At 35.7% G+C, this 13233-nt stretch overlaps 2 protein-coding genes and 1 long non-coding RNA gene across 3 annotated transcripts; 2 read left to right on the plus strand and 1 right to left on the minus strand.

Moving 5' to 3' along the window:
* The first annotated feature begins 64 nt into the window (after positions 1 to 64).
* Positions 65 to 2083, plus strand: LOC149709046 (uncharacterized). Its single transcript, XM_089864503.1, has 2 exons — positions 65 to 228; positions 1702 to 2083. The coding sequence occupies exons 1-2, from the start codon at positions 187 to 189 to the stop codon at positions 1990 to 1992; spliced, it is 333 nt and encodes a 110-aa protein (XP_089720629.1). The 5' UTR covers positions 65 to 186; the 3' UTR covers positions 1993 to 2083.
* Positions 1726 to 9233, minus strand: LOC149709047 (uncharacterized). The gene is made up of 3 exons (XR_016381279.1): positions 9093 to 9233; positions 6537 to 7594; positions 1726 to 2795 (listed from the first exon to the last, which is right to left on the minus strand). It is a non-coding gene; the product is annotated as an uncharacterized LOC149709047 (long non-coding RNA).
* A 798-nt stretch (positions 9234 to 10031) lies between these two features.
* Positions 10032 to 11753, plus strand: LOC149709048 (uncharacterized). Its single transcript, XM_089864491.1, has 4 exons — positions 10032 to 10156; positions 10223 to 10680; positions 10754 to 10997; positions 11067 to 11753. The coding sequence occupies exons 1-4, from the start codon at positions 10104 to 10106 to the stop codon at positions 11587 to 11589; spliced, it is 1278 nt and encodes a 425-aa protein (XP_089720617.1). The 5' UTR covers positions 10032 to 10103; the 3' UTR covers positions 11590 to 11753.
* Positions 11754 to 13233: the final 1480 nt, after the last annotated feature.

Here is a 13233-nt window from a genome sequence, read left to right on the forward strand (position 1 = left end):
ATTAACAACCTCTCGAGCATATAATATAATGAAAACCTTAACATTTCGAAACACTCTTATACTTATCTCAATCGCGAGATAGACCAACGGAAACGGTATAAAAAGGGTTAGAGCTGTTGGAAAAGCATCACAAACTCACATTTCAACTCCAGCTCTATTCGTAGAATCTCAAAGTCAACTCTCAAAATGATGAAGTTCGTAGCTGCTCTCTTGGTCGTTGTCGTAGCGGTAAATATACAATACTTTTTTTACAAAGATCTAATGCCCCATAGAATTGTATGAACTTAGCTTAAATATACTAGACTCGAATGTTTTTGATGCCAGTACCTCGCTTAAATACAATATGAAATATAACTAATGGACTGAGCGAGGCTTCAAGGAAAGTTAGTTCGCTATACTTAACAGGATATGTTAAAGTTTACATTAGTATTTGAATAGTGCAAATGCTACTTTGAGATAGAATACCATGAAAGTTTTTGCTACTATTCTGGATGCTATACTTTAATGTTTAGTTTGAATATCATAATGTTAGGATTGACAATTTTCACGAAAATAAAACGTTTTATAGTTACTATTTTCTGAGAGAGTAGTTATTTAAATAGGGATAGCTGAGGCGGATCGATGCAGAATGTTACGTCTTGCAAGAAAAAAGTAGTGTGCTTTACTAACACTAAATGCGTTAGAGTTGACTTGGATCAATAACGCTATATAATGAGAGACTTGACAAAACCAGGGTTGTTTGATTTAAATCAGCCTGATTTAAATCACTGATTTAAATCATGATTTAAATCAAGCGATTTTTTTAAAAAAATCATTTGATTAAAATCAAGAATATATTTTTATTTTTAAAAAATGTTTTCTAAGATTCCAAGAAGTAGTTTAAGGAACTCGAGAAGAAACTTAACTAGAAAAGACCTAAAATTAAAAATAATCATGGTTTTGGTATATTTCAGTTTAAGTTTTTCCCAGAACTCTAGTTTGTCTTGCTGGAAAGGCTAGGAAATGAAATAGCGGTCAAGCTAGTCTTTTTATGCAAGCATTTGAATAGTAACAATATCCAATAGCTGCTAAAATGTCATGATTATTTTGCTTTTGGTTAATTTTGACTCAAAAGTTTTCATGTTGGTAATTTACTATCTAATAGTTCAATAAAAATCAAAAAAATCAAATAAATCAATTAAAATCAAAAAAATCCGATTTAAATCCAAAAAAAATCAATTTTTTTGATTTTTTTGAAAAAATCAAAAAAATCAACAACCCTGGACAAAACACATGGTCTTTTGGAAAAGTGTAGTTTTGAAAAAAGTGGACTATGTCTAATAGTAACTTATAGCGAATTCCACTTACTGCTCTCGGAGCGCTCCCATGGAGCAATAAATATAGGAGACCCTGATTTAGCAAAAACAGTCTTTAACGAAGCCGAGAACTACTTCTCCCATTTATATGGCTCCATGGGAGCGCTCCGCGAGCAGTCAGTGGAAATCTCTAATTAGCTTAGTCCAGAACAGAAACAATTGCCCATTGTAATTGGAGTTTTATGGTGACCTCGATAGAAAAATATCATAAAACATTTTCGACTCAAAATCGCTCATAGAACCCACAGTACTTTGGTCATACCACCCTTTATTAAAACCCTACATAACAAAAGCATTCAATACCGCAGCATGCATCCCTTGATCGAAAAATATCTTTTCCATTCAGTGCTCCGCTCAGAAGTCAGTCGTGTCTCACGCTGGATCTATCCAGACTGGCCCATCAGGAACTGTTCTGACCCCACCTTCACTCCAGGTCATTAATCAAGATATGACTTACCTTAACCGCCCATTGGGCTTGTGGAACCAAGGAGTTTCTTACCCCGGTGCCGTCATCAAGTACGTCAGACCAGCTGATCAAATCGCCTATATCAGACCATCCTTGCCAATCACCACCGTCCTTAGGTCTCCTCTTGACACTTACGGAACCAAGTCTGTTGGATACCCAACTTTGTATTAGAATGCGATAATAGCGTCAATACTGTTTTCAATATTAGTTCAATGTAAAACAAGCGATTTAATTTTTTCTCAAAAAACTATTCTCACTAAAATTTGCCTGTCTTTGAATATTTATAATTATAACAATCCATCTTTAATTTCGTGTCCATAACACTAAGTTGGCTATATTTCAGTGGGTCAAGATTTCAATGCATAGAGAGGTGGTGGCTACTGGCTAGACCCTAAGCCACAGCTTACCGACAGCGCTGAGCGCCCTAACTGGTTAAAATTTCACTTGTAATTTTACTGTCAAAGAAAATAGGCATAAATCTTTATGAAAATGGGAAAACCTCTTAGTTAATAGTTCCATCAGTGGTGTCGTTGCCTCTAAGGTAAAGGTCACTTAGTTACGTGTTGTTGAAGAGCTGACGTGTCCTGTGAATTGACCCTGGTTGCGACTGGCAAGTAGCTGCGTTAGGGGACAGTGCCATGCTTGAAATACGGATGTGGGCAATAGCTTAGACTGTAGCAAGTATTGCTCGTAATGAATCTTGGATTGATAGTTCTTTGGAGAGGTGCGCCAATTAACTGCAGTTCAATCTTTGGAGCTTCCCTTGCCTTTGTGGTAGAGTTTTTGTTAAGCCAAGTCTAAAACTATACATAGTTGTAAATCGTACTTTTACAAAGCAATGAACGATGAAATTAGTAGGTTTGTTTTGAAGACACCACACTTTACACACCAGTGCAATGTAAAAACAAACCAGGAGTGTAATAGTTCTTAGGACATATGTTACAGTGAACGAAGTAGCCTTATTCTGTTTTGTCCTATTTCCAGGGGCGTGCCAACCTTTTCACGGGAGCGGGGGCAAAATCCCACACTGGTAGGGAAAGTTGTGTAAAAAATTTTGCGCTTGTGTAAACAACTTTGAGCCACCTTAACCTCTTTCCAAACTCATATAAGAGCAAAAATTATTTTGCACTACTTAAATGTTGTTCAGCGCTCATCAATGATCTAAGGCTGTACAGTATCTCGCATGCACTATAAAGTTATAAAGAGGTCCGCACGAACGTGAGAATTAATGCCTGACCAATTCAATACTCGTGTTATATAGTGGCTACGATTCTATAAGGTGCCATTTCTAGTTGAGCATACATTTTTAATCTCTTTTCGTACATCGTAGAAAATAGTAAAAATGCAAAGAAAATATGTCTTCAGCCTAGCTATTCTTTCCAAATATGATAGCTACAATAATTTGGAGCGCTATCAGCTATACACTCTTTCTCTCTTGAAGCTGGCAGTTAATCAGCTCTATGATTAGCCACGGTAATTATATGCGAAAGAATTGCAACACTATACTGTATAGAAAACCGTGGTTGCTATAGCTATTATGTCTATACAGTATGTGTAAACAAAAACTGGTGTAAGTCTAGAACGATATATTCTCGAGAATATCAAACATGCTAAATTCTTCATTTCCAGGACCAGTTTAAAAATGATTCTACATTTTTACAATCTCTTAAGATAAGTTTCACAATTCTTTTTACAACCTGAGCTTTATGCTGAACTTCAAAACCGTCCTCGAGCGACGATTTTTGAACTATCAAAGCTGTCACTTTTACCAATCCCCTTTACGATTGCAATATTTATGGAATTACGTGCACTGTCTATTCGCATGCATCACACTAAATAACGGGGACTCCATTGGTTATTACATAACTACGCGGAGTAAAAATTGAAGAACTTCAAATAATTTATTTATAAATATTACGAACATGTTAATGATTAAGACCTGTACTTTCTTAATCACTTCCAAAAACTGACTTCCTCTCACAGCAATTGCACAATGGGTAATGAAAATTTCACCTTCAATGAAATTTTTTTACTATTTATACTCAGTCACCAGAGCGGGGGCGGTGCCCCCGCTGGATAATTAGAGCGGGGGCCTTTGCCCCCGCTGCCCCCGTGGTTGGCACGCCCCTGCCAGGGGCGTGCTAACCTTTTTACGGGAGCGGGGGCAAAATCCCACACTGGTAGGGAAAGTTGTGTAAAAAATTTTGCACTTGTGTAAACAACTTTCAGCCACCTTAACCTCTTTCCAAACTCATACAAGAGCAAAAATAATTTTGCAGTACTTCAATGTTGTTCAGCACTCATCAATGATCTAAGGCTATATAGTATCTCTCGCATGCACTCTAAAGTTATGAAGAGGTCCGCATGAACGTGAGAATTAATGCCTGCCCAATTTAATTCTCGTGGGATATAGTGGCTACGATTCTATAAGGTGCCATTTCTAGTTTAGCATACATTTTTCTCTTTTCGTACATCGTAGAAAATAGTAAAAATGCAAAGAAAATATGTCTTCAGCCTATCTATTCTTTCCAAATATGATAGCTACAATAATTTGAAGTGATATCGGCTACACACCCTTTCTCTCTTGAAGCTGGTAGTTGATCAGCTCTATGATTAACCACGGTTATATGCGAAAGAATTGCAACACTATACTGTATAGAAAACCGTGGTTGCTATAGCTATTATGTCTATACAGTATGTGCAAACAAAAATTGGTGGAAGTCAGGAACGATATATTCTCGAGAATATCAAACAATGCTAAATCTGGGTGCACGGCAGTGCACCCGCCAAGTTGTCGTGCACTACCAGCAATCCTTTACCCGAAACATTTCAGCCTCATTTTGACCCCCTCTTAACTCGGTACTGGGGAATAGTACACCACTCATATTTGCACCTCAAGGGCACAGTGTTAATCCTAGGAAGTCCTCCAACTTCCAGCTTTCTAACTCATTTGGTTTCTGTGATAATCCTATGTGAAAATGACACATTATGAGACTGACTGACTGACTGACTGACTGACTGACTGACTGACTGACACATCATCAAAACCTCTAGGGCATTTCCGGTGGTGCTAGAATGATGAAATTTGGCATACTTGTACCACTAAGCATACAAGCAAAGGGAAAAGTCCCAAAAGCGGGAGTTTCCCCCTTTTAGCCCCTGAAATGGGGGTTTAAAATTAGAGTCATCATCTAAACCTCTAGGGCACTTCCGGTGTTGCGGGAATGATAAAATTTGGCACACAAGTAGGACTTAGCATACAAAGAAAGGAAAAAGTCCCAAAAGCGGGAATTTTCCCCTGTTAGCCCCTGAAATGGGGGTTTTATAATTTATATCCCCTTGTAATAGGACATTATAATTTAATTTTTTCGTCTTTTAATGTTAATATTTTTTACTAATATGATTCTTTCGTATTATTGCAAAATTTATGTTTTTTACATAATGTTTTAGTAATTAAATTTTTTACTCATTTCCTTTTCATTTCGTCTGAAATGGTTCTAAGCGTGTTTTGATTCATTTAGTTTTTCTTAAATCTATTTTGTTGATTAAAAGTGTTACTTGCCACAATATTGTGTTCTTCGAATAGAAATACGGTTAACAATTATCACAGCCTGAGAAAAAAAAAGAAAGTTGAATGCAAAAAAGTTGAAAAAGGCAAAGCCAAGTAAAACTCTTGGAAAGAACAAATAAAAATCTAAAAGTACAAATGTTTATTTCACTTCATAATCCTACTTCTATAAATCTACAAGAACATGCACGTACAAAAAGGAGTGAAATCTCACCAAAAACATCTCTGTAAAAATATGCCAAGTTGTTTGGCCGTAAAAAGAAGTGAGATCTAAAATACGGCCAAGTTATTATCTCCAGGTGAACCAACATTTTATTCGACTTAAAACTTCTCAAGAATGTTTTTCTGACTTGGCCATTAGCATTCCAAACTTGCATCCTTCTTCTTTGCACCCGTGAAGGTTAATAACGGAAATTACAAGTTTAACCACAAAGGCTTATCAAGAATATTTAACCAATTTGATTTAATATTTTAATTTCGATCCATATCTGGAATTAAACGAATCCTTGACATGCAAATGGCCAAGTCAGAAAAACATTCTTGAGAAGTTTTAAGTCGAATAAAATGTTGGTTCACCTGGAGATAATAACGTGGCCGTATTTTAGATCTCATTTCTTTTTACGGCCAAACAACTTGGCATATTTTTACAGAGATGTTTTTGGTGAGATTCTTCATTTCCAGGACTAGTTTAAAAATGATTCTACATTTTTACAATCTCTTAAGACAAGTTTCACAATTCCTTTTACCGCCTGAGCTTTATACTGGAGTATAAATTATATTTATTATATTATATATATTATTTATATATATATATAATATATATATAATATATATTCGCATGCATCACACTAAATAACTGGGACTCCATTGGTTATTACATAACTACGCGGAGTAAAAATTGAAGAACTTCAAATAATTTATTTTTAAATATTACGAACATGTTAATGATTTAGACCTGTATTTTCTTAATCACTTCCAAAAAACTGACTTCCTCTCACAACAATTGTACACTGGGTAATGAAAATTTCACTTTCAATGAAAATATTTACTATTTAGACTCAGTCACCAGAGCGGGGGCGGTGCCCCCGCTGGAAAATTAGAGCGGGGGCCTTTGCCCCCGCTGCCCCCGTGGTTGGCACGCCCCTGCCTATTTCCTGTTTCATGAATTTGATCATCCCATGAGGTGTCATGAAACATTCGCATTTCACACATATGTGTCCACAGACAATTTGGTGTTTAGTGTCTCTGTATATAGGAACCTCTTACTGGTTCCCAGTCTCTAAACACAACCAGATAAAGCCGGGTAGCTTAGCTAGCATATTATAATGCTAAGTTCAATTTTACTAAGAGGTAGGTTTCATTATTCAAAAATGTGTCAGTTTGTACCATTACTGTGCATATATTTTCAACAAATGAGATCGTGCTTACCCCGGCCAGAACATTAATGATCTATTTAAGTATCTTTCTCACTATCCTGATTAGAATTTGGCTAAAACTCAAGGAAAACTTCGTTAAAGCTCCAATATATGCATTTTATCATTTGCTTTCTGATGTTTCTAAAATTATTCAAACCATTACCATGCATATACAGTGTGGAAAAGATCAGAGTGCCCACATTTTTCGAACATTTTATAAAAAAAAACTCGAGAACAATGAGGAAATTAATTGTAGTCCATTTCCCAGACTCATGGCAATTTAATTTAAGAATTCTCTGGCATCCACTAAACAAATCGTTCATGTAGTTTCAAATTATAACAAAAATGAGAATTTGTAAGAAATCAATACAATAATGTTAATGAAAAATTAGTTTTTGTAAGCAATCATAATGTTGCTAGATTAATCCTGCAACAAACAGGAAATTAATGTCCTTCAGCGCAAATGTTCGATGTGTCTACCTTCCTGATGTAGACATTCTTCAAGTCTACTGGACATTGATTCGCGGGCGTGGCGAAGCATTCCTGGGTTGATGTTGGCAATGGCGATTCTTATTCTGGCTTTAAGGTCGTCGGGTGAATCTGGTTCAGTTGCGTATACCTTTCCCTTGACATAGCCCCAGAGAAAGAAATCTAACGGAGTTAGGTCAGGAGACCTCGGAGGCCAGGGCGTTGGTCCACCCCTACCAACCCATCGGTTAGGGAACTCGTTATTCAGCCACTCTCGTACGGGTACGGCGAAGTGCGGTGGCTCGCCATCCTGTTGGATGGTCTATAATTAGTCAGAAACCGCTGTTAGTTGAGTTAGTTCGATAAAGTGGGCTAAACTTTACTTTAGCTCGCGCATTCAAAATACAGTTTTTTCAATAATTATCATTTATTCAAGGTTAATTATAGGATAATTAGTTAAAATTAAGGTGCGGAAATTAATTAAAATATATATTTTCCATGTTTTTCTATATTTTACCTTTCATAGTAAAGGTTGGGTTAGGTTAGGTTAGGATAGGATAGGATAGGTTAGGTTTATTTAGGTTAGGTTAGGTTTATTTAGGTTTATTTAGGTTAGGTTAGGTTTATTTAGGTTTATTTAGGTTAGGTTAGGTTTATTTAGGTTAGGTTAGGTTTATTTAGGTTTATTTAGGTTAGGTTAGGTTTATTTAGGTTTATTTAGGTTAGGTTAGGTTTATTTAGGTTTATTTAGGTTAGGTTAGGTTTATTTAGGTTTATTTAGGTTAGGTTTGGTTTATTTAGGTTAGGTTTGGTTTATTTAGGTTAGGTTTGGTTTATTTAGGTTTGGTTTGGTTTGTTTAGGTTTGGTTTGTTTAAGTTAGGTTTGGTTTATTTAGGTTAGGTTTGGTTTATTTAGGTTAGGTTTGGTTTGTTTAGGTTAGGTTTGGTTTATTTAGGTTAGGTTTGGTTTATTTAGGTTAGGTTTGGTTTATTTAGGTTAGGTTTGGTTTATTTAGGTTAGGTTTGGTTTATTTAGGTTAGGTTTGGTTTATTTAGGTTTGGTTTATTTAGGTTAGGTTTGGTTTATTTAGGTTAGGTTTGGTTTATTTAGGTTAGGTTTGGTTTGTTTAGGTTAGGTTTGGTTTATTTAGGTTAGGTTTGGTTTATTTAGGTTAGGTTTGGTTTATTTAGGTTAGGTTTGGTTTATTTAGGTTAGGTTTGGTTTGTTTAGGTTAGGTTTGGTTTATTTAGGTTAGGTTTGGTTTATTTAGGTTAATTTTGGTTTATTTAGGTTAGGTTTGGTTTATTTAGGTTAGGTTTGGTTTATTTAGGTTAGGTTTGGTTTATTTAGGTTAGGTTTGGTTTATTTAGGTTAGGTTTGGTTTATTTAGGTTAGGTTTGGTTTATTTAGGTTAGGTTTGGTTTGGTTTATTTAGGTTAGGTTTGGTTTGGTTTATTTAGGTTAGGTTTGGTTTATTTAGGTTAGGTTTGGTTTATTTAGGTTAGGTTTGGTTTATTTAGGTTAGGTTTGGTTTATTTAGGTTAGGTTTGGTTTATTTAGGTTAGGTTTGGTTTATTTAGGTTAGGTTTGGTTTATTTAGGTTAGGTTAGAGTTTTACATATTTTATGGTATATGGTGGCTAGGAAGAAGGAACTGGTCGGGTTTTTATGGTAGTGAAAATATTGATTCAAATAGTTTCCGCGACTTAAATTTAGTTAATTATCATATAATTAACCTCCAACAAATTATATTTATTGGAATAACTGCATTTTGAATGCGCGAGCTAAAGTAAAGTTTTTCCGATAAAGTGCAATCCTACCAAAGTACCCTTCAGCTTTCCTATTTTCCCAAATGGGGTGCACCCACCACCGACGATCTTTTCTTCTCCTATTTTTTTCCAGATTTTCTCTGATCTCTCGTTTCTTTTTCAATAATTAGCCTTTTTACACTAAGGGCCGCGCATGCGCAGTTCCACTGTTTGGGGCCATTGAGAGAGTTAAACTTCATCGTAACGCGTAAAAACACAATGGAGGCGAAGGAGGACGTCTTAGTTAAACTTAATATTAAGAAATTAAAAGGTCCATGCAGTGGTTTTGGCATAGTATTTAAAGCAAAATGGAGAAAAAGAGACTATATCGAGGCAATTTTAAAAAATAAAGAATATTTAAACTCAAGTGGAAACTGTGCAGTAACACCAAAAAGAGACGACTCCTTAAGCCTCGGCGAATCCTCCGCCGAAAACGTATCGCCAATTTGTAGAGAATGCGGGTTAAGTTTTGATTTGTGTGAGTGCAAAAGAGAACAATTTTTAACTTCGACGCCTATAAGTAAGAAAAAGGGAGAACTATTATTAAATAGTGTAGTTAACAAGTTTTTTCAAGGTGAGAGATTTTAATTGAATATCTTTTAAGCTTGGAAGTGATATTTATACATGGTTTACAGAGAAGTGCAGCGAAGACGCTCCTCAACCTGAACAACTAAAAAACTGGACTAAAAACCCACACCCCTCCAACATACCTAACATATCATCGGTTGAAGTCTATGACTATTTAGTTCAAAGGAAATCTATTATAGATAACTGTAGCAACAAAAACATTAAAGGGGTTTCACCGAGCTGTGGCTCATTTTGTGGCTGATGACATCATTGGTGGTATTGAAACATGTATTGTAAGTCAAAGTAAAAGGCGCGGTACAGTTTTTGGATGACTAGGTTTATAAAATGATTAAAAATTTCTTTCCAATTGAATTATAGGTTAATGGCCAGTTTCTCTATGTGAAATCGAGATGCTATCCTTCCCAACGCTCAAGCAGTTATCAAGTTGTCGTAGTTATGGATGCGTTGGATGGAAATATTTGCGGGGGTGGTTGTGAATGTGCTGTAGGGTAAGTTTGTATTAGAATAGCATTTTCAAACGGTTTAGTTGTCATAGTTATTTCAAACTTTCCTAGTAAATCTGGTGGATGTAGTCACGTTGGAGCCTTGCTTCTTTACATTGTAAAATATGCAAATATGGAGGATATGGATTTTGAAGTTGCGTGCACATCAAAACCTTGTGCATGGATTGCACCAAAAACAAGAAAATTCATAGCTAAGCCTCTATCTGAAATAAATTTCAATAAGCCTAAATTGCTCACTGGGGAAATTTCTAACAAACCTGACAATGATGGAGAACTTTCCGTAGTTGATAATAGCATTAGTTATGACGAGTTTGACCCTCGACATCCTGATGATAGAACGCCAAACGACCCCACACAATTGAAGTTAGCTGCGATGGCTCTGGCAGCAATTTTTCCCAAAACAGGAGCAACGCATTTTTGGGAATTTAACAATGATGCTCATGAAATAGAAGAAACTACCACCGATGTTAACATTCCAAATGAAGTTAAAGCCCTACTTTACAGACCTCGTAAGGAATTTACAAATTTGTGCTGATTCATGGTAGAAAAAAATTCAATTTAATTCCTTCTTTTTCAATGTAGGTTCGGTTCCCAAAGAAATTGATGACTCATCAATAAATTTGTTTGTGAAAAACCAAACTGCATCAAGGGAAACAATAGAGTACATTGAGAAGGCTACTATTAGTCAGTCTTCGAGTCAGCTGTGGAAAGATCTTAGAAGAGGAAGAATAACTAGTTCTATGTTTGGAAGTATTTTTGCCTGCAAAGAAAAGAAGTTTCCAACGTCTCTAGTTGACAACATTTTAAACCCATCTAAATTGGACAGGTTATAAAGTTTGGTTTAGAAATGAAAAAAATCCCATTAAAATTACTGATTTTTGAAATTGTTTTGTAGCTATGCAAAATTGCCTCCAGCGATTTTAAGAGGGAGAAGATTAGAATCAGTGGCTAGGAAATGCTATGAAGATGAATTTCATGTTTTTGTTGAAGCTAGTGGGCTGTCATTAATGGAAGAGTATTCTTTCATCGGAGCTAGCGGTGACGGAATAGTTAATGATAGGAATGAAGAAATGAAAGGAGTCCTGGAAATAAAATGCCCTAGTGCTATTAAAGGAACCGACATAACAAAGATGTCAATTCAAGATATTGTGGATAATTTCCCAACGTTTTTTCTTAAATCAAAGAATGGAGAAATTAAGCTGGATAAAAAATCGCACTATTATAGTCAAGTTCAGGGGGAAATGGCAATCAAAAAATTATCTTGGGCTGATTTCGTTGTATACACGGAAGCTCCGAATGGCGGCATATTTCGAGAAAGACTCACATTTGACCAAGATTTTTGGCAAAATAAACTTTTACCAAAGCTAATTTATTTTTTTTCAAAGTATATTGCGTCTTTTTTGGTTACAAATGATTGAAGACAAGAATTTCTTGTTTGAAAAATTAGAAAATATTTATTTTTTATTGTAAATGCAAAAAGAGAGATTATTTGACATGTTTATTTAAATTACATTACTAGTTGAATGTAAATTTGTTCCTATAAATACAGGGTACCTTGAATAAAGGGAAATTTATATATTTATACCAAGGGCTCGTACAAATTTGTTAAATAACAACGCACTGCAAATATGCTGTTTGTTAGTTTGGCCATAGTTATAGGCATTGTGCCATCAAGAATATGAAAGGTTTTTACTCTGCCAATCGCCCTTTCTACGTTTATTCGCAATTCTGCTATTCTTCGTGTGTCTATTATTTCTTTCTCTGTAAATTGTGATCTATTATTCAAAAAGGGTGGTAAATTTAGCCCACAGTTTTTCTCTCTCAGAAGATCTTCGATCAAAAATCCTTTATCTGCCATTACGTTATCAGATTCTTCGAGCAATAATATCAAACCTGAGTCTCAAGTTATGACCTTATCCGACACGCGTCCACCCCATCCTTCTGAGACAAAAGAAATGACCCCACCTGGTGTAATTCCCACTAAAAATTTTATGGTATTATGCAGGGTTGGCAACTACCTATCCAGTCCGGTTTAAATCACCTGGTTTAATTCGGATTAATCCACTTAAAAAAATCCACCTAAAATATCCGGCTTAGTTATGAATGGGGAAAAATCAATTTTGTGCCATAAGAATAATTAAAATACAACCAGAAACAAGGTAAAAATATATGGAGCGATAACTAAAGATTACTTATTATAAATGATAAAACTAATAGTTATGTTAGCAGTTACTGTCCAGTTACAGCTTACAATATATTACCAGTATTACTCGAACTTACAGCATAGCGTGGTTCCAGTGGATCCCCTACAAGTTGACTTTTCTTACGAACTCAAGTTTTGGTTTGGGAAAGCTAGAGGCATTCGTGGGCGGGATTTATACGTGCATGTATAAATCCCGCCCACTAGCCTTTGCCAAGCCAAACCCGGAGTTTAGAAGGAAAGTCCCCTTGTAAGGGATCCACTGGAGCCGCGCTAGTGTTAGGCTCGTGCACTCAGGAAACAAATAGATTTCATGAAAACATTTTAGCAGTTAAAATAATTTTTTTCTCAATAAACTCTTCTCACTAAAATTTGCCTGTCTTTGAATATTTATAATTATAACAATCCATCTTTAATTTCGTGTCCATAACACTAAGTTGGCTATATTTCAGTGGGTCAAGATTTCAATGCATAGAGAGGTGGTGGCTACTGGCTAGACCCTAAGCCACAGCTTACCGACAGCGCCCTAAACTAATTATTACCATTGGTCCATTAACCTCGGCAAGTTTTAATTGAAATGAGAAACCGGGTAACACCGCAAACTCCTTTAACAAGTGGGAGGAGAACTTAATAATAGTGTAAAATATACCAATGATATCGAAAGAAGAGTTTTATCCATTAGGAAGATTTTTGATATTTTTTTCATTTGTGGTCACCGTTTACAAGATGACCAAGAATTCAAAAATGTTCGCTCAGGTCGTGCATGTACTTAAGAGCAACTTCCCTAGCAAAATTACAGCCTTCTAGGTGGGCGCTGATAATCACGCCATCAGACTGAGGTAGTCTGTCATTACTTTTTCTC

Source organism: Phalangium opilio, unplaced genomic scaffold (genome assembly GCF_054372755.1).
Source record: "Phalangium opilio isolate 3A_F unplaced genomic scaffold, DU_Popi_V2 ptg000013l_1, whole genome shotgun sequence".
Taxonomy (NCBI): Eukaryota; Metazoa; Arthropoda; class Arachnida; order Opiliones; family Phalangiidae; genus Phalangium; species Phalangium opilio.